The 18,566-nt window shown below is 45.1% G+C and overlaps 1 protein-coding gene across 1 annotated transcript in view; it reads right to left on the reverse strand.

Annotated features, from left to right (window-relative positions):
• LOC143898122 (protein-L-histidine N-pros-methyltransferase) overlaps window positions 1-6,891 on the reverse strand; it is a 39,247-nt gene extending 32,356 nt beyond the window's left edge. The window contains exon 1 of the mRNA XM_077407346.1: window positions 6,477-6,891. Within this exon, the coding sequence (XP_077263472.1) occupies window positions 6,477-6,677 (201 nt within the window). The 5' untranslated portion in view covers window positions 6,678-6,891. The remainder of the gene's footprint in view (window positions 1-6,476) is intronic.
• Window positions 6,892-18,566: the final 11,675 nt, after the last annotated feature.

An 18,566-nucleotide genomic window follows, 5' to 3' on the forward strand; every position in this document is an offset into this window, starting at 1 on the left:
CAGGTTGGATTTATATATAGACTCAAATTATTTCGGAAAATAATTTGCAAGGTCTAAACGGCTCTAAGAAAAAAATATGCAGTAAAATATTTCTCTGCGTAATGTACTATTCTTGATTGTATATTTTCGATAAAATATTTCATTTTTCCGTCCCTTCGTATTTAATGAATAAAATAATTTATTAAATGCAGAAGCTTTACAAGTGTGAAAAATAACACAAGAATTTCTACATCAAGAAACCGATTTGCGAAATTTTATTGAACGCCTGAGGCAAAGTCTGCGAAGTGCGCCAACGAGGAGCAATCGGTGAAAAACTAAAGAAGCGGTGAAAGCGCCAAGCAAGCTGGTACCCCTTTCGTAAAAATCACACGAAGGGAGCGCGAGTGTTTTGATTGGGACAGCAACGGCGGTGTAACTAACCGTGAGGAGTTTTCATCGAGATCGACAATCGGCTAACGAGGCCGGCTACGCCTAGAATATCAGTTCGTTTGCGCCGAAAAGAGAGGCGCAAATGCGATTTCGGGAAACACCTTCCTATAGCGACGACGAAGATGGCCGTGATAAATAATAAGCTTTTCTTTTTATATTTTAACCTTAAAAGAAATTGAAATATTTTTCTATAATATTGGAGGTGAAATATTTTACATACGTTGATGCAATTTATGGCGAAGGTGTTGTCCGCGAGGGAGCACGTAAGTTATTCTAGTGTCTAGAAGTTTGTATGTGGATTCCAATATTATTTCTCTGTCGAATAAAAATATGAAATAGACCCACGTATTTCCTGTCTTGTGTTTCTTTCTTCACGCTTCACGCTTTCGGATATATGCAGCACAGTCTCGCAAAATTGCCTTCATAAAACTAAGAGATAGGACAAAATAAAAAGTCCGAGAAAACAGGGCTAACGAGATCTCTCTCATCTCCGCCATTCCGGGGCAAAGTCTGTTGCCTGATGCTATTTTAAAGTCAGCGCCTCAAAATCCAGGTTTCAGCTTCGCGCGAACTTTCGGCAACGCATCACAAAGCGTATCTTCGCGTCACTTCGCCGGGTATCATTTCCACCCTGGGAACCGGTACTACTTCTCTCGTACGCGCGATCTCATTTGTCAGTCAGAGTCCCGTTTTCCAAGAATCTGTAACGTTACTCGCGGCAAAAGTACCTGAAAAGCTCGTATTCCTTTCGTCAGTTGAATGTTAACAAGTTCCGGAGTAAAATCACTTTAATATTGTGAGAGAAAAAAAGAAAGAAAAGACGCCCGCGTGGGCTTTCATTATGAGATAACTCTTAATTACGTCCATCTTCGCGACGTCGGCAAAAGACAACCTTCGTGTCCGCAGAAATCAGTTTTCCGACGCAACCGGTCCGCGGGCGCGGTCTCGCGTGAGCCACGTGCGATTGTGCGGCGCGATAAGCGGGAGATCCGCCGGCTATCCGGATTTATCGCGGATCCTGCGTCGAGATCCTCCTTCGCGATGACCAACCAAGTCGGCCGGGCGGGCGGATGAGAAGGACGGAGCGCCGCGACGAGAGAGAAAGAGAACCCGGATTGCGGCGGGTCATAAACGCGCGCGAAGCTTATCATCTCCGCTCTCGGATCCGCTCTCCCCAAACAATCTTGCGCGTCCCTAACCCGCCGCGATAGCGCATCTGGTCGCAGCAGTTTCCTTTTTTTTTAACGTTCCCGCGAATAAGCCGCGTAATGAATATCATAGGGACAGAGGGCGGGGAAAGTGGACGTCGAGGTGTTATTTGCATCGCTGTTTAGCGTACGCGATCACGCGTCGATAGCCTCGCTTTAACGTCGATATTTACAGCAAGATCGATAGCGTCAGGTACGACGACGTGGGTATATCATCCGAGTACGTAAATTGTTACGCAAATTGTAATCATATCGTAACAAATCGTTTCATGTTCCACGTGAATACTTCCGCGAAACGTCGAGCCTTCTTCTGGCACGTTGGAGCACATCGACGCAAGTGTAGCGTAACACATGTGTCATAAATTTGCTCGAGGCCACGCGGATTTTGATTGATACCAAGCGTTTCGGATTACTGATGTTAGTAATTCGCCGTTGCAATGGCGGTTGATAAAAAATTATGATATCGAAAAGATTGATTAGTCTGATAAAAAAAATAGACTTATGGAAGTGATCATAAAAATGGCACCGTCACAAAACAAAAGTAAAAATTATAAATAATACAAAAATATTCATAAAATAACACGTACGCGTAATAAATCATATAAAATGATAATATTAAATAATAACACGATAAATGTTGGCTATTTTCGTTATCATTGTTTCCTGACAATCGATTATTCTTTCTTTTCCGCTGAACATTATCGCTATAATTGCATCCGCGCATTGAAATTTGAAAGCTAATATCGATTACCATGCTCGTAGATGAAATACTTAAGATACCTGAGAAATGAGAAGCACGCTCGGATGGAAGGGTGCGAGGAAAAAGAAAGGAGCGAAATAAGGGTCGGATGCGGGATGGAAGGGTAGGACAACGGGCGAGGGGCGAACGAGAAGTAACGACGAGATATACTTGTCTTGTACGCGTCCTTCTCTCGGGTCCCTCGCCTCTTTCCTCCCCTCAAAAGCCTCATCCATCAGTCACTTAATATTTCAAAGCAGCGCCCTGCGCAACGTTCTCTCTCTCTCTCTTTCTCTCTCGCTCCCCTTCGTCCCTGTTCCGGCGAGATGCGCGGACGTTGTCGCGAGTCCTTTTTAAAAGCTTAAAACATCGGAGCGAGGCCGCCGCATCAACACCACTACGTCCGGGCCGGGAGCGAAGTTTTTAGACTTTGCTGGGGGATATTAGAGCGCGACGACGTTCGCCGAACGACGAAGACGACGTCGACTTCGACAACGACGACGACGACGACGAACGGCGGTGGCGGCGGACGCGGGGACGCGAAGTGATGTCTCGCGTCGATTTCGTGGGGGAGAAAACCTCACGGGGCAACCCACCACCTTTCCTTTCCCTGCCGCCACCCCTTCTGCCACCGCTCGAAATTCAAATTTCTCGTTTCACGCGACCGAATGGGATTCTTCCCTTCTCCGGTGAGCACCTGCCTGAGTACGCGTCGCAGTCGTCGGAGTTGAGATCGATTCGCTCTGCGTCTCGCGTGGTAGGTGGCGGGAATCGGGGCCGGGGAGGAGACGGTTCTCGCGAATACGGAGATAAAAGCCGCTGTTGTTTTCTTCCCCTTCCCCCCCCCCATTTTCTCGCTCTTTTTAACGGACGAGATGCGACCGGATTGTCCGATTCGAGTTGAAGATGAGCTCGATCTCAGAATGTAATTTCGACCGTAACTTCATATGTAACTCGAGAGTCACTCTCGCAGAGTGAGATTGCGGAGAGTTTCGCGGAAAAGGCAGAATTTAGTTAAAAGTAGCTCTTGAAGAGAGAAATTCCTCTAGAAAATTTTAAAAGATCGCTGTCAGAGAGCAAAACTTTTAAAATTAGCGGTTCAAGACCAAATTTTGTCTAACTAAATAGTTCCTTTCGAAAGTAGTATTGTCGACTTTTATTCCAAGACACATTCAAATCCTCAATTTCTATCCTGCATATTTTATTATCTCAGTATTTCGATAAGTCACGATATAAGATATACCTTTAATTATTTTGCAGCTTTCTCAATATCTTCTGCTTTCTGGAAACTTGAAAGAATTTGATGAGAATCCAAGAAAAAATAGTAAAAAACTTTAAAATTTATACACGTAAAGAATAAAAAGATAAGGCTTTTTTGAAATATTAAAAATATTTCAAGGTATATATATATAATTTAGCGTGATAAATTATTAACGAAGAAGTAAATTACGTGCGTGTAAATAGAAATACTATACGGACTTAGAAAAAGATGATATTAGCCCTCGAATGAACGCTATTGCATAACTTGAAAAATATTGTTGGCATGCAGTATGTGGTATCTTCCACGCATCGATAACGATATATTAACAGAGATAACGTTATCTCTCGACGGTATTTATGCAGAATTAATCATATAAGCATTCTGCGTACAGTTTCACGTGACAGTTTATCATTTTCATTATCATATACTGCATAGACGCATATGTAGTCGTAATATTGAACATTTGATGACTTGTATCTGCCAATTCCGTGTTTATACGCGAATCGTATTAAAATAAAGGATTAACGAGATACAATTAAATCTTTATTCATATTAAATTATTTCAAATTATGGAATTATATTTTGATATTATTCTATCTCCAACAAACGTATTTATCGACGAAGAATAATACTTATATATTTGAATTGCGCATGGAAATTTCAAAACACGTTAAATATTACATATACCGTTTTATTTGCAATGATAAAGATAGTGACGCAGTATACCAATCTCACATATCAAACAAGTTATAAGTGCTAGAGCAATTGAGTCAATTAGACCTCTCCAGAGATAACGGTTGCGAAAAATAGACAAATAAAAGATCAATTGTACGCGCGTGCGCGTAAGTATATTTGATGCTGAAAATTTTCGAGAAATAGACAAGTTTACTTATTCAATGAGCGATAATCAACGATTTATCATTTAACAGAGCAGAACGCATTTACTGTTTTGCTAATGTATAATATGGATATGTCGAGATGTTTTTTTTACAATTGTTCCAGTATATTGCCGTAAAAACGAATAGAAATGGAAAATTCTTATTGTTCATATGTTTAACAAAATCAAAAAGTGAAATGTTCGAGATATTACGTTTAATATTTTAATACAAGAAGAAACGTATGAAATATTTCACATTTTATTCTTTGTTCCAAGATTTTTCGCTTTTATTCGTCGATTTCCAGTGACATTTGAAAAGCCGACGGAGCTGTTTCCCGCGCGCTCGTGGCTTCGATCGTAGCCATTGCACATCTCAGGTCCCAGATCGATAATCCCGAGGCTCGCGCGCGCGCATTTTTCGCCTCGATCGTCACGGGGACCGGCCGCGGCGTGATCGTGATCGCCGCGAGTTAAATTGGCGTGGACTTCTCTCGTCGCCGTAATTATAAATAGGATAGGATATAGCGCCGCGGAGAGGGCCCCGAAAGTATATAGGTACATCGTGGACGGTGCCCGAAGCGGCCCCGTTTCAGGAATATCGAGGACGTAATTATCCCGTAATTACCGATCCGCGGTCTTGACTCTCGAGCAGCTCTACGTCTCGGCGGTTATCCCGAGTGGGGGGAGGGTAGTCTCAGTGGTTGGCCTTGTGCGGTAATTGTACTAATTATTACCGCCCTTCCCCCCTCGTCGCCGTGCCAGTGCCCCGATGCGCACCGCCACGACTTCCTCCCCGCCGCCCCCGGCCGCCCAATTACCCCCGGTGGCCCGCGCGAGAGAAGAGTCCGGGACCTCGCTCGCGGAGATTTCAGAACCTCGTTTCTCGGGGAAAAAAAAAAAAGAAAAAATCTTTGTCAGCGCCCGGGACATGCCCGCGGGGCCGTCGTAAAATTGACGGTGGGAGGTTTCTGGGAAATCGTAATTAATTTACGGCCGCATAAATTAGGGGGTAATCGACAGGGGACTAGGCATGCGAGCGCAAGACGGAGCACCGGTATAATTGCGGGTTAAATTTTACGCTGTCACGTGATTGCGAAGGACGAAGAAGCGCGATATCCCCGCGTAACTGCCCCTCTTCGAGAAAATACGCGGCTGTTGGCGCAACGTTAACAACCCTCGAAAAAAAAAAAAATTGCTTATAACTCGAAATTGATCCGAGGCAAATTTTCTTCAAAAAATTCCGCTCGACGCAAAGCGAATAGCGCGTTCTGCAATAAACAGCGCTTTGCTCACTACCTATTTTAAATCGCGTGCAAAAAAAATGAAAACTTTAATCTAATTTCATGTAATTAATTAGATAATTAATTAGACAATCTCAAATGGTGTTCATCTATCACAAAGTGCAGCAGATCGCAAAGACGACACGCTTAATACACTATTTCGCACATTTTCTTTCCTCCCGCATACTTTTTGTCATTTCACGAATCTTACGAATAATTTGTCGCGGTACTTGCATACATTTCCATGCGAATATACCTTTGCATCGATCTATCTTCGTATCCCAAGTATCGGGCATCACCGAGGGCATTACACCGGACCGGACATTGGAAAGCCTCGCGATTCATCTCGCGGCTTCCACCGCGGTCCCAAGATCCCCGAGACTACTGACGCGCCGCTCGACGCTTGACCCCGGGACAGCGACCCTAGGAGCGACGCGTGGCGCGCGGCGGGAGACCGGGAGGTAAACCGCACACGGCGAGCGACGGAGCGGAGCGCGGGCGCGGGCCGAAGGCGCACGCTCGTCGAGATGACTCCTCGACGGCCACCGGGATCCGACGTTCGCGTGACGTCGCGCCGTTTTAACGGCAAAAACGAGGAAGAATTATATTCACGCCTCGCGCGAGGAAATACGGAAACGCGTCGAGAGACGGAACACACCGTACCAGGAATTATCGAGCTTACCTTGCGCTTGTCGTACGTCGCCAGCCACTCGTCCGCCTTCCGTTTGTCGTAGAGGACCCGGGCGAGGCTGCCGTGCGGCCGGTAGCTCCGCACGGAGCGACTCGCCGCCCCGTCGCCGCGGTCGCCGACGACGTCGCGGCAGGCGATGTCCTGACAGCCGTAGGCGCACCTGACGACCTGGGCCTCGTCCGCGCCCGCCATGCCTCTCCCTTATCAGCCGTCGCGCGTCCCGCACGTCGGTCACTCGGCCATTACGCGCGCGTCGTCACGTCGCCGTGTTGAATCACTGCCGCGCGGCGCGGCCCCGGGCCCCGGTCGCGATTCCACCGGGCACGGCCGTAAGCCGTAAATCCGACGTCTCGCCTCGTCGTCGCGTAAACACCGCGCGTTTAGCACGTGGCCATATTGCGACGGGGGCGCCGCGCGACGCGGCACGGCCACGGCGCGCGCCTCAGACCCAGACTCCCTCGCGGCCGCTGGTAATTGACCGACCGTGGCGCGCCCTGCGCCGGCGATCGATCAACGTTCGCCCGTGACGTCACGCGTCACGCGATCAGCCCGTTCGAATCCGCGACCAGCGTCTTCGCTCGCTTCGCCGCGCGGCTTTTCGTGGGCTTGATTCGCGGAGTTTCGTGCGTTTATTAGTCGATTAGTAGCGAAGGCGTGGACGCGTCGTGGCCGGGAAACGATGCCGAGATGGAATCGCGTCGGGAAATGTTGCGGGCGACGGTGACGATGCGAGGATATAAGTGGTAAGCCGTGTACTCGTTCTCCTCCGCACCTCGCGCGACATCGAAATCGATGGTACTCTCACGAACGCGGATTGCGTTACCGCGAATGATCCCCGCGTCTATTCTGGCGACGAAAGCACGGTGCTCGTCTTGTAAGCGACGTTCAGAAACGATAAGATCGGTTTCGGCGACTGTAAACGCGATAAATCTGGAATTTAACTATCCGGAGTTCTGGTAAAGCCGTGAAAACGAAAGTAGCGCATTGTCAAGATATATACCGAAAAACGTACTGAAAACCGTCAAAGTATAATTAGCGGCAAATGCGACGTTGGACGTTAACGCAATTTCGTCATTTGTACGTCTAACTATCAGACGGGTATGAAATAGCGGAGTAAGCGTAATACGGGCGTCCCTGCTCGAATATCACGGTACAGGTTCTTTCCCCCCCCCCCCGCTATCCGAAAGTGGAGCGTTCCTACGGAACGGAGCCTCTCGTGATTCAAAATGGCGCAAAGCGAAGAAGCAATTACTATTAATTTGACGTAGAAAAATTTTTTTCTCGTAAAAGCGAAAATCCTCATCGGATTTCTTGCGGTTAGCGAAAACAGTTACTAATTAATGTAGGCCCTTCGTAAAAACGAAGTGGCGTAAAGCGAAGCTTTCGAAAAGCGGGAAATACCTGACGTGCTTGAATTGTACGAAGTCTCAAATGGCACGGTAAAAAATTGTGACGTCCCTACTTTTTAGAAGTTTTTTTTTTTTTAAATAATTCCTCGGAACTAAATTTGTGGAAAAAAAACCCGATTTCTGAAATCCTGAAATCTCTCTTGCTGATTTTTAAATAATATAGATTTTTAAATAAACTATTATATCTACTTATATATATATATATATATATATATATATATATATATATATAGCATTGATATGACTACTGTAATTATTTATAATTATTATTTTTTTCTACTTTATTCAACTACATTTATCACAATTAACATTACTAGTTTTCTTAATTCCATACTTGTTTATTTTTTTACCGCAACTTTATATGTATATATACAATGCACGACTGAGCTGCTATTTTTCCTCAATTTTATAATTGTTAGTACCGTTTTTTTGTGAGCGTACGCTTTTTTGTATTTAAAGCGTCAAAGTTTGATGTCACTTAGAATTACGATTAATCTTCATTGAACGAGGAGCAGGCGATCGAGCAGACGATAGTTTCGTATATTATTCCGAGCTAACAGTCAATTTTTGTCGGTAAATGAGAGACGAAGAGATAATAATTGATCATTGAAATCAAGTCGTTCTCGTCGAACGCGTCTTTTTTACACTGCGTTGTTGATACCGAGCGTATCGAAAATACGTAAAGTGACCGTCGATCGAAGTCGAAATTTTCAAGGAAGCGTGCCTTAAAGTATCGCACGGTTTACATACCCCTCCGTATCTTTTATCGGCCGACGTCTCTCCCTCGAAGGAAGCTACCGAGGGGGGCATGAAACTTTTAGGCGAGATAAATATAGTGCAGGGAGAGGCCCGGTGCGCACCGGTGCGCGCCCGATGAATATTTTAGATGCCACATTGACGCATCGCGCGCAATTCTCTCTCTCTCTCTCTCTCTCTCGCGCGCGCGCCCTGATAATTCATTAATTTATGATAAGCTCGACCACGCCGCCCACGGACCGCGCATCCTCCCCTTCCCCCGCCTGCCATAAATCATTTTCGCGTCTGACGTTAATTGCGCGCCGCCCCTCGTTACCACGGAGAAATGAGATTTTTTTAATTGGCGAATTTTTCACTGCCGCTGACACCCTGCCACCCCCGCGTTCTTGAATATTCTCCCCGTGGTGCCGTGCAACGCGCGTCAAGGAAAGAAAGATCGGTGAGACGCGGGGTGCGTAATGGCTTTCTTAAATTTGACGATGATACGTCGAAAAGACGTCCATTATTTTATGATCGATATTGCGAAGTATTGTTTCTTTCACCCTGACTTCGTACCGTGTACCTATTACGATTAGAATGATTTATTCCACGCAATGTTCCTCCTGTTCCGTTGCTTCGGCGGTAATAACTTTCATCTAATTTGTACATAAAGATACAGTGCCTTACGCATTTTTAGATAACACGCCGTTAAATCAATCTCGATAAATAACACGTAAAAAAAAAATGCGCCGCGCGCAAGTGTAATTAACAAATGTATTCATACTTGCAGCGCGATCTTTTAAACCTGAGTAAAATCGCGTCGTTCGTGACCTCGTCGCGAATTTGTTTGGGCTATACCCGGCGTTCAACGCCTAAACAACGCGCGTGGCCTTGCGGAAGGCATTGCGTGCGGCCGCCTTGCATTCCTGCGTCTTGATTCCCTAATCTTTTTCCCGTATATGAGACGAATCGAGAATCCGAGCACCCCCGGTATCAAAAGATTAATTGCGCAAGAGCGCCGGAGTAACGTCGAAACGGGCGATGAATCTTATTTTCGAGCGCGAACGCCCGGATGCTGCTCGACGTAGGTACGAGATTCCTTGAGCGCGTAAAATACAAATCGCATTAGCAAGTCAAAGCGCGCACCTCCACATCTAGTCCCCCCGCGTAGTCGTTCCATTTTGAGACATCGCGGAGACATTCCTACGTAGCCCGGCGCTACGGAAGGGCCTTAACTCGATCAGTCCTCTCGGTACCTGAAGTGAGCTCATAATCGTGAACGCGAAGCGCGCAACCGCTTATTACAAGCGAGGGCATTGTAAATTTGCAGGGAAGAAGCGGAGGGAGAAGCGCAACACGGTGACGGAGAGCGACGGATGAAGGCGAGAGCGAGGGAGAAGGATAGATCGAGCGAGGAAGGACAACAGGTACGTCAAGAAAGAAAGAAAGAGAGAAAGGGAATGAGAGAGAAAGAGAGAGAGAGAGAAAGAGATAGGGAGAAGTGAGAGAGGGAAGAAAGAGGACGGAGAGTCAGGGCAAGGAACAAGACGAGGGAGGCAAAGAAGAGTCGAAAGGACAAAGCGGCGCAAAACGTGCCCCTCAGGCATCTAAAGTCTTTCTTCAGCGTTGAAAATTTATCGTTCTGCAAGCGCCGGCGAGCAGAAAAATAGCGGGGGAGGAGAATAGAAGGGGAGGGGGCGGCCGCGAAAACAAAATGCGTTCCGTTCCATTTACCCGGGCAAATCCAGATTTTACCGAAAACCGGTGTTTAAGGTAATGAGGAAACTTTTTCCCCTTTTTCAAGCGCGGACATAATTAACGATATGCACGTATACGGAAAACGCTAATTAATCTCGACGCGAAGGTGCAAGCTGTTATTAAGAAGTGTGTCTGTACGCGGACGCGTGTGTGTGCGTACACACTCGCTAAATTATCTCACCTCTAATTATACGCGGTCGGGACTCGCGTTCTGTACGTGTGTGAGTGCGTGCGAGTTGACGTCGGGACGATCGGAAAGCGGTAAAGATGGGCTTTGGGAAATAATTTAATTATGCAAGGATAACGATGGCAGACTGACGACGATAATTCGACGTTTAAGGCGTCGCATATTCCGGCCGAAGACGTTTCCCTCGGGACGGCCTATCGAGACTGAATCTCTTGATGGAGACGTGACGACTCATCTTGTACGCGCTTGTACGAGCTGGCCTTTGATGGCCGGCCGTGCGTTAATTCGTGATAACAATCGTGGGATTACTGAAAAGTGTGTGCTTATACGTCGCGTTCCCTCTTGAAACACGCACAGATTGATGAATCTCCTTTCTCTCTCTCTCTCTCTCTCACGATCTTTCTCTCGCAACAATATTTAATGAACTCTTATTTAATGAATTAATTCTTTCACACCTGCGATGTAAGAATTGTTACAAACATGACCGTACGGTATTCTCGGCGTTTCGTATCTCGTCGATGCAGCCGTCTCTCGGAATCAATTAAACGTACTCGCGCGAACGCGAATACCTCGGGTCGAAAAAGCGCTCTTTCGAAGAGGCGCAGCCTCTTTGTCTCTCCCTTCGCGAGCGCACCTCGCGTCCCTTTCACCGTGTCGGTCGAGTTCGACGAGTCCGCGGGAAATGATTACAGGGAAAGAGGCACCGAAAAGAGATCCACTCGCACCGATCCCCGCTGTTTCGTTGGCCGCGCCGCCGTACCGCGTGGCTCGTTCTTCTTATCCCTCGTAATAATAATTACTGACGCACGTGTGCACGCGAGCGCGATGGAGAGAGTCGACCGACGAACGGCTCGGCGGCGGCGGAGACGCATGTGGAGTTCACGACGCGTGTAGAGTGATGTATGCCCCGTGTGCGGTGGGATGCGTAAGACGGGTAGCTTATACGTCTTACATGCCCGGAGGCTCCCAAAGCCGAGTCCCTCGGTCCGTGCCGCGGTCGCGCGCGTATGTATGCGTGCGTATGCGTGCCACGGCGACACGAATGTCCGCGGCCGTGTCCAAAGCCGGGGCAAGTCACTACGTTCGATGTTACTACATCGCCTCCCCGCTACGAACTCTTTTTCCCTTTTCGTAACACTCGGATCGCTTCCGAGAGAACGCGCGTTAATTACGCCGCGGGACGCGACGTACACGCGTGTCGCGACGGTGTAAAGTCGTAGGGGGACATTTAACGAGTCCGCCACAGGTAGTTCGATCGCACCGCTCCGCGCTCGTCCACGCGATGGGACATATGCTGCCCTACGCTATAAATGACATTGCCGTAATTCGTACGTAGGTTTCTTATGCTAATGCGCGTCGTCTCGGAACAAGTTTGAGTGATGTAAAACCGCCTCGCTTTTCGTTATATTAATAATTAGGACTAATTTCCATGGGACGGGAGCAAGTTTATTACTTTAAAGTTTATTACTTTTAAGAAAATGAAGGACATTTGCTTCGATATACAAGTACAGCCAATGGTTGTGATTATTTATATTTTATATTTTATATTTTATATTTTATACGTGGAGAGAATACCCCGTTGTGTGTGATTTGCGGTTTCGCAATTATTAAAATTCTGAAGGAATGAATGTACATGTGAGTCGGCTTCATCGAAGGTGTGAAAGGGGGCACGATGTGTGTCAAGATAAAAATATTTCACCTATCCTTTTTGCGGATACGTTGTGCGTAAAAACTTGAATCTGTGGTGAATAAATTACCATAATAACTGACCATACCGAGTTAAGGCTAGTCATTGAACGTCGTCATGGCGCATTAAATTTATACAGTTATTAACGCCGTCATTACTTCGGCAGGATCAAATCGACTTTAGATATGACGAAAACTATCGCGTATATATCTAGATCAGTAAAATAAAAAGGAGATATCTGCGTGTGGTTCTCGTAATTCGCAATCGATTTAACAAATATGGTACAGTTGATCACATGAATGAAATAGTATGTCACGATACATGTCACTTTGTCTACGTTGATTCGAATGTATAGATGCCAACGGCGGATAGACCGACCGCGTGAAATGATTTCGCGAGGTTGACGATAATCTCGATACTCGTTACGAATTTCCCGAGCGGTTCGTGGCGCGTACGAGGCAAAGGAACGTGGAGTCGCGATAAAGTAAGCGTAGCGTGCGGCGCAAGAACTCGTACGTCTTCGACGAAGCGCAGAAATCAGGGTCGTTAACACTGGTCCGCGCGCGGCGGGTGCGCCGCTCCGCGCCACGCCGCGCCGCGCCGACGCGGATCGGCCGGGGGTTGGCACCTTCCTTTTTGGATTATATACATGCATACGTGCCCCCGTATACGCGAACGCGACGGATATATACATTGATTGCATTTTTGCGTCCGCGCGCGGGGTAATAATGCTAATTTGGTAAGTAGAAATGGGCATCAGCGGGCGGTCGGGCGGACCGTGGAACACACGGTAGCACGGGCAGCGCTAATGCCTCGTTTTTGTTCTCCTCCTTCCTCCGCTTTTGCCCTTCTCTTCCATACGCGTTCTCCATCTTCTCCATCTGCCCTCCCGGTCCGCCATCACCACCGCCTTCTCCTCGTCCTGGAGGCTTCTACCACCTTCTTCTCTTGCTGTTGCACCGTCTCGCTCTCTCTTTTTCTCTTCCTCACGCCTCCTCTTCGTTGGACAAGGGTCGCCAGCTACGGCGGCAGGCGACATAATGACGGCCAGACCTCAAACCTCAAACTCCTAACTGAATCATGAGTCCTCTCCGCTCGTCCGCTCGTCCAGGACTAACTTCTACACACACATACACACACACACACACACCACACACACACACACACAGGCGCGGCTTCTCGATTTACCGCGTTGCGGCTTCCTCCTGGGTAAGAAAGGAGGGGTGCGCTACGTGCCGAGGTCGTTTTGTCTTTTTCGTTTCGGCGACTCTCTCAGGGCCGACTTTTGTGTCGTATTGAATCGCAAACGACCGGACGAACGGGGGGTGCTGCCGCGAGGAACAAGGACGCGTGCGGATTGCATTTTTTTACAACTCACGCGCCGTGATTGCGAAATATAGTCGCAATGAGTTGCTTTTAACTTTGCAAATTGCCGTTCGAGATGTTAGGTGAGACGGTAATGTAAGACACGCTTTGAAAAATAACAGCCTATTAATCTAAGAATCTGCGGCTATACATATAATCGTATTAATTTACGTTTTTATAGTTATTTAAAGATGATGATCTTAAATTTCATATTATCTTAAAAAAAAGAATGGTGTATATAAAAATGATCTTACGTGTCTCAATATTCAAAAGATCAAAATGTTCGCGTAATATTGCATCGAGATCGCGTTTTTATTTTAAAGCTGAAGCTTAATATAATTCAAATCTTTCTATATTCATCTGTATACTGTTGCTAACCTTAAGTCTGTTATTACTTGCGCCCACGTTAGAATAGCTCGGCATATAATGTATATTTCGCGAATGAGGCAAGGGGCGCGGCACTGGGAACTTTTGGGAAACCTTTATAATGGGTTCAATAAAAAGCGCCCCTGTGGGACGCATGTGCTCTACAATGATCTTTCTTTCAAACCACAAGTCCGATGGATCCCTCGTTTGATTCCTGCGACAGGTAATCAATAACCGAGGGAATGGCGTGCAGGAAATTCTCGGTTTGAGTGGAAGAGATTTCGAATCTGATTTGTTGATCGTTTCCGGGGCGATTTGTGCATATTGTTATCTCATCTGCTCATACCGCGCGTTATTAGTCTATAGTCTATACTCTTCGAGGCACTCTAAGAACGTAAATTAATTCGATTAAATTGTTATTCACGCACGTATCACATCGATACGTTCACTTTATCACCGTAATTTTCAAAATAAGAAATAAAAACTGATGTTTTAGAATATCGAGAGAAAGGTATGTTTAATTCAATGGTTTAGAATTTAAATTTTTAAAAATAATTTAATTTAATCGAATTCATGGAATGGATTGAGTAACATTTTTGTTGCTGTTGAAATTATTATATTATTGTAATATAACAATACTTTCATTTCATCTGTAATTGGATATAATGGTGATTATCGTACATATTCTCTGGGAACTCTCTATATTCGATTAGTCGTATAAAAGACACTTCGAAACGAGTAGGTTTTTCGTCACATGCTTGTCACGTACAGTTCTCTTTCTCGCGAAAGTATAGAGGCCGATGAGGCAGCAAAAGAAAGCCGCCTCTTACCCGGTAACTGTTACTTCTTAGGGGTTTTAAAAGGGGTTGAAAGGACATTACACCGACGAGCGGGGGAAGATCGAGGTTGACATTTTACCGAAGTCACTAGCACGAAGTCGTTGTTGCTGCGACGAAAAGGTTTTACGCTTTTAATGTTTCAGAGCGTACTACGAGTGCGCCATTAGGCATCTTGTAAAATAAAAGGGAATTACATTATTACTTTGCGAGTAATGGCTTTGTTTCAAATCTGTATAAAAGTACGGGGTTGAACGAAACATTATATTAAATATGGTACTACGCGTAATCTCTCTCTCTCTCTCTCTCTCTCTCTCTCTCTCTCTCTCTCTCTCTCTCTCTCTCTCTCTCTCTCCGAGTTATTTATTTATTTTATAAATTTGCAGTTATTTTCATCTCCTTCAATATAAGCTGTACAAGGCTGTGTGCATGTGTAAAAAAAGCTTAAAACAAACAGAACAATTTGTATTTGCAACTTGAAATTGCAAGTAATAAAATAAATGATTATACAGTTTAAATACTAAATATGTCTAACGAGATCAGCATATTGGATGTATTAATAATTAACTCTGATTATAAAGAATCTTTCGGTAAAAAGAATAAAGGAAATTATCCTTTTCTTTTAAATTATAATAAATACTTTTTGATATTTATAATTACTTCGTAATTATAATTAGAAGGATAGTCGAGCGCAAATCGAGAGGTGTATGCCAACGCAACAGCAATTGTGTTTAGCACTTTGCGCGCGTTTAAGCACTTGTTGTCGCGTTTAATTTTTTTCCTCGTTCACGGTCGCTTTGCGGAATCCGAAGTCGCGCAAGAAAACGCGCAATAATTTATGTAGCGTTCTTGACGCGTTTAATCGATGGATCGACTTTTTCTCGCCGATCTGTCGTCAGCTGGCCGGCATTTCGCGCCCCTTATGCGAGCTTGAAGAAGACGAACAAGTCCCTTGCGCGGACCATGACGAGGCGCATATTTTACTAGATATAGCGTATATGAGAAAAGACGGATCTGGAAATACTTGTGCTATTCGCTGCGAAATGATTTGTTTAAAGGATGTAAAATAGTATATTGTCATTCTTATTGAACGCTAATTGGATCTTGTAAAATATAAATGAAATAATGCAGTATATATATACATATATATTATTAAAATAGTATATATATGTACATATATATATAAATATAATGGAGAGAAAATTACTAACTCTCTAGTTTATATATTCATATTCTTTTTGAAAATTTGTGTTGATATTTAACAACTTCGACATTGATTTTTAAACTTTTTTCTTGCTTTGGTTATTCAAAGTCTGATTATGTACCTAATTCCCAAAATAAGAACAGTATTTTAAGTTTAAGTTTCTTTCGTTGACATGCAATATGAAACAATTTCTCACAAGTTGCAACAACGAAAGCGCGAGCTGTAACAACGTCAAAGTGCAAATAAAAGCAATACGAAATTCAGGGATCATAACGACCGACTCCGCGTGAACTAGCGGAGAACAGCGCGAGAGAAGCGTGAAGAAAACTGAAGCGGAGATGTTCGGTCACGGGGAGGACAGGAGAAGAGGAGGAGGAGGTGGGAGGGAAAAATATAATGGTGGCTGGTGAGGTGGGGTGATATACCATCGATGGATATCGAGTAGGCGAGTTGGTACGTGAGATAATAAGGCGTGCTCGGGCATGCCGATGGAAACCGCACGCGGCATTATTCAAATTGAATCCGGTAAGAATTATTATTGGCGGGCAACTCGGCCTGAGCCGGCTCATTCCGCGGGATCGCATTTGCGAATACGAGGAGGAAAAGAGGAGTCGGGAGGCAGAGGACGCAGAAGCGAGAGAGAGAGAGAGAGAGAGAGAGAGAGAGAGAGAGAGAGAGAGAGAGAGAGAGAGAGAGAGAGAGAGACCGAGGAGGTATATAAAAGAGAGAGGGAGCGAAGAAGGGGGCAATGAGGGCGGGGGAGGCGGTGAGAGACGAAACGGCTAGGAGAGTGAGGAGGTGAGGTGATGATGGAGGGAACGACCTCGTCATCACGACCTCGGCGAATGATCCGCTGCAGTATCGCCCGATGACCCTGGTGTCATTACGCCTCACTCTCTGGACGTCATTACGCTAATGTCCATCTCCTTTTATTCTTCCCTTCCTTTCTTCTTCGCGTATGCGTCGCGTCGCGTCGCGTCGCGTCACGTTGCGTCGCCTCAATTCGCCGTTCATCGCTTCTTCTTCTTCTTCTTCTTCTCTTCTTGTTCTTTCGTTACTTCTTCTTCTCTTTCTTCTGATCGCTACACCTTCGTTACGAAGTATACTTGACACGGTTCGCTCTCTGACGCGCTTGGAGTAGCTCACTCCGTGCGCTTCCAGTCTTCGGGGAAGTTAAGGAGGTCGTTCTGATTGGTACTTAACCTTCGGGATGCGATCTCCTTTTTTATGGCGGTTGCCTGATTGCAAGTGTTTTTACTGTTATATATCTACATTCTGCACGGTAAATTTTCTTTCGGCGAATCTTCTTTGTGATTGAAAACGTTAAAGTCATGCGTGTCTATAATGACACGAATGTACGAAGCTCAGGAAATTTCAGCGCAAGTTGTGAATATCAGTTAATTTGCTTGCCGTACAGTAGTGTACCATAAAAATATTGTCTAAAATTTGATTGCTTTATTACCATCATGGCTCTTTTTATACAATGTTAATGCGTGTTTCTGAACTATACAATTCATAATCTTAATCGTAATGAACTGAACACTCTCAAAACCCTGAAATTTCCGAAAGCCAAGACGTTATTTGAACACAATTTTCTTACGGTTTTATAACTGTTTTCGTCTGGATGACGATTACTGAAGGATGCGTCGCCGTGCAGCTGAAGAACGTAATGACTCTCAATTAAATACACCCGCGGTATTTAATCGAGTTGATTAGCGGCACGCAATTTTTTCTTGACGAAGTACATAGTACATGGTAAAGAAAATGCAGGGAAGGCGCGATGAAATTTTTAGCGGGCGGTCTCGTTGCACGAAGGGTTCGACAAGCGTGCGTCGTATATACACGCACACACAGATGTCCATTCGCTCGTTCCGCTCTGCGGACAGAGTCCGCGGGGGTTGTCTGAGAAACGGCAGGTGTTCTTCCCTGGCTCGAAGGCAGGTGGACCTCTCTGCCGGAAACAGTAGAAGAAGCACGTGGACAAGAGCGTTCTTTTGATGTAGCATGAACAACAATGCTCGTGACAACGCGCGACCGTCTTACTTCTCCGGTATTGATGAATATTATATGACTATTGTCCGTACTAATTAGAGGTTACCACGAATGGACACTATTACTCTTTTCACCAGAACGCAATGAGCCTTGCTAGTTCTCGTAAGGAATAGAAGACGGTACACCGTCAAAGTGAAAGAATACTATGAGAATATTCGTACTTTTTTCTACTCGTAACTTTTTACGAAGAACATAAATCGAGATAACTTAATTCTAGGAATGACAAAAAGAGTTAAATTATATGTTGAAATATAAGGCGTTATTAAATATTTAAAAGTTGGAAATAATAGATTTGTATGGATTCAGACAAGACAATAAAATATACGGTTTAATTATTATTAAATATAAAAACTCTCTTACTAATTAGTTTTTACATACTAACAATGATACATAATAAGTATATCTTTATAATACGATAGTCTCTAAAATAATTTAGCAATCATAAAGCGTGTTTTTTTATTATGATTTATTTTGGACTACAA

This window comes from Temnothorax americanus, unplaced genomic scaffold (assembly GCF_048541705.1).
Source record: "Temnothorax americanus isolate GAGA-0224 unplaced genomic scaffold, ASM4854170v1 Scaffold22, whole genome shotgun sequence".
Taxonomy (NCBI): domain Eukaryota; kingdom Metazoa; phylum Arthropoda; class Insecta; order Hymenoptera; family Formicidae; genus Temnothorax; species Temnothorax americanus.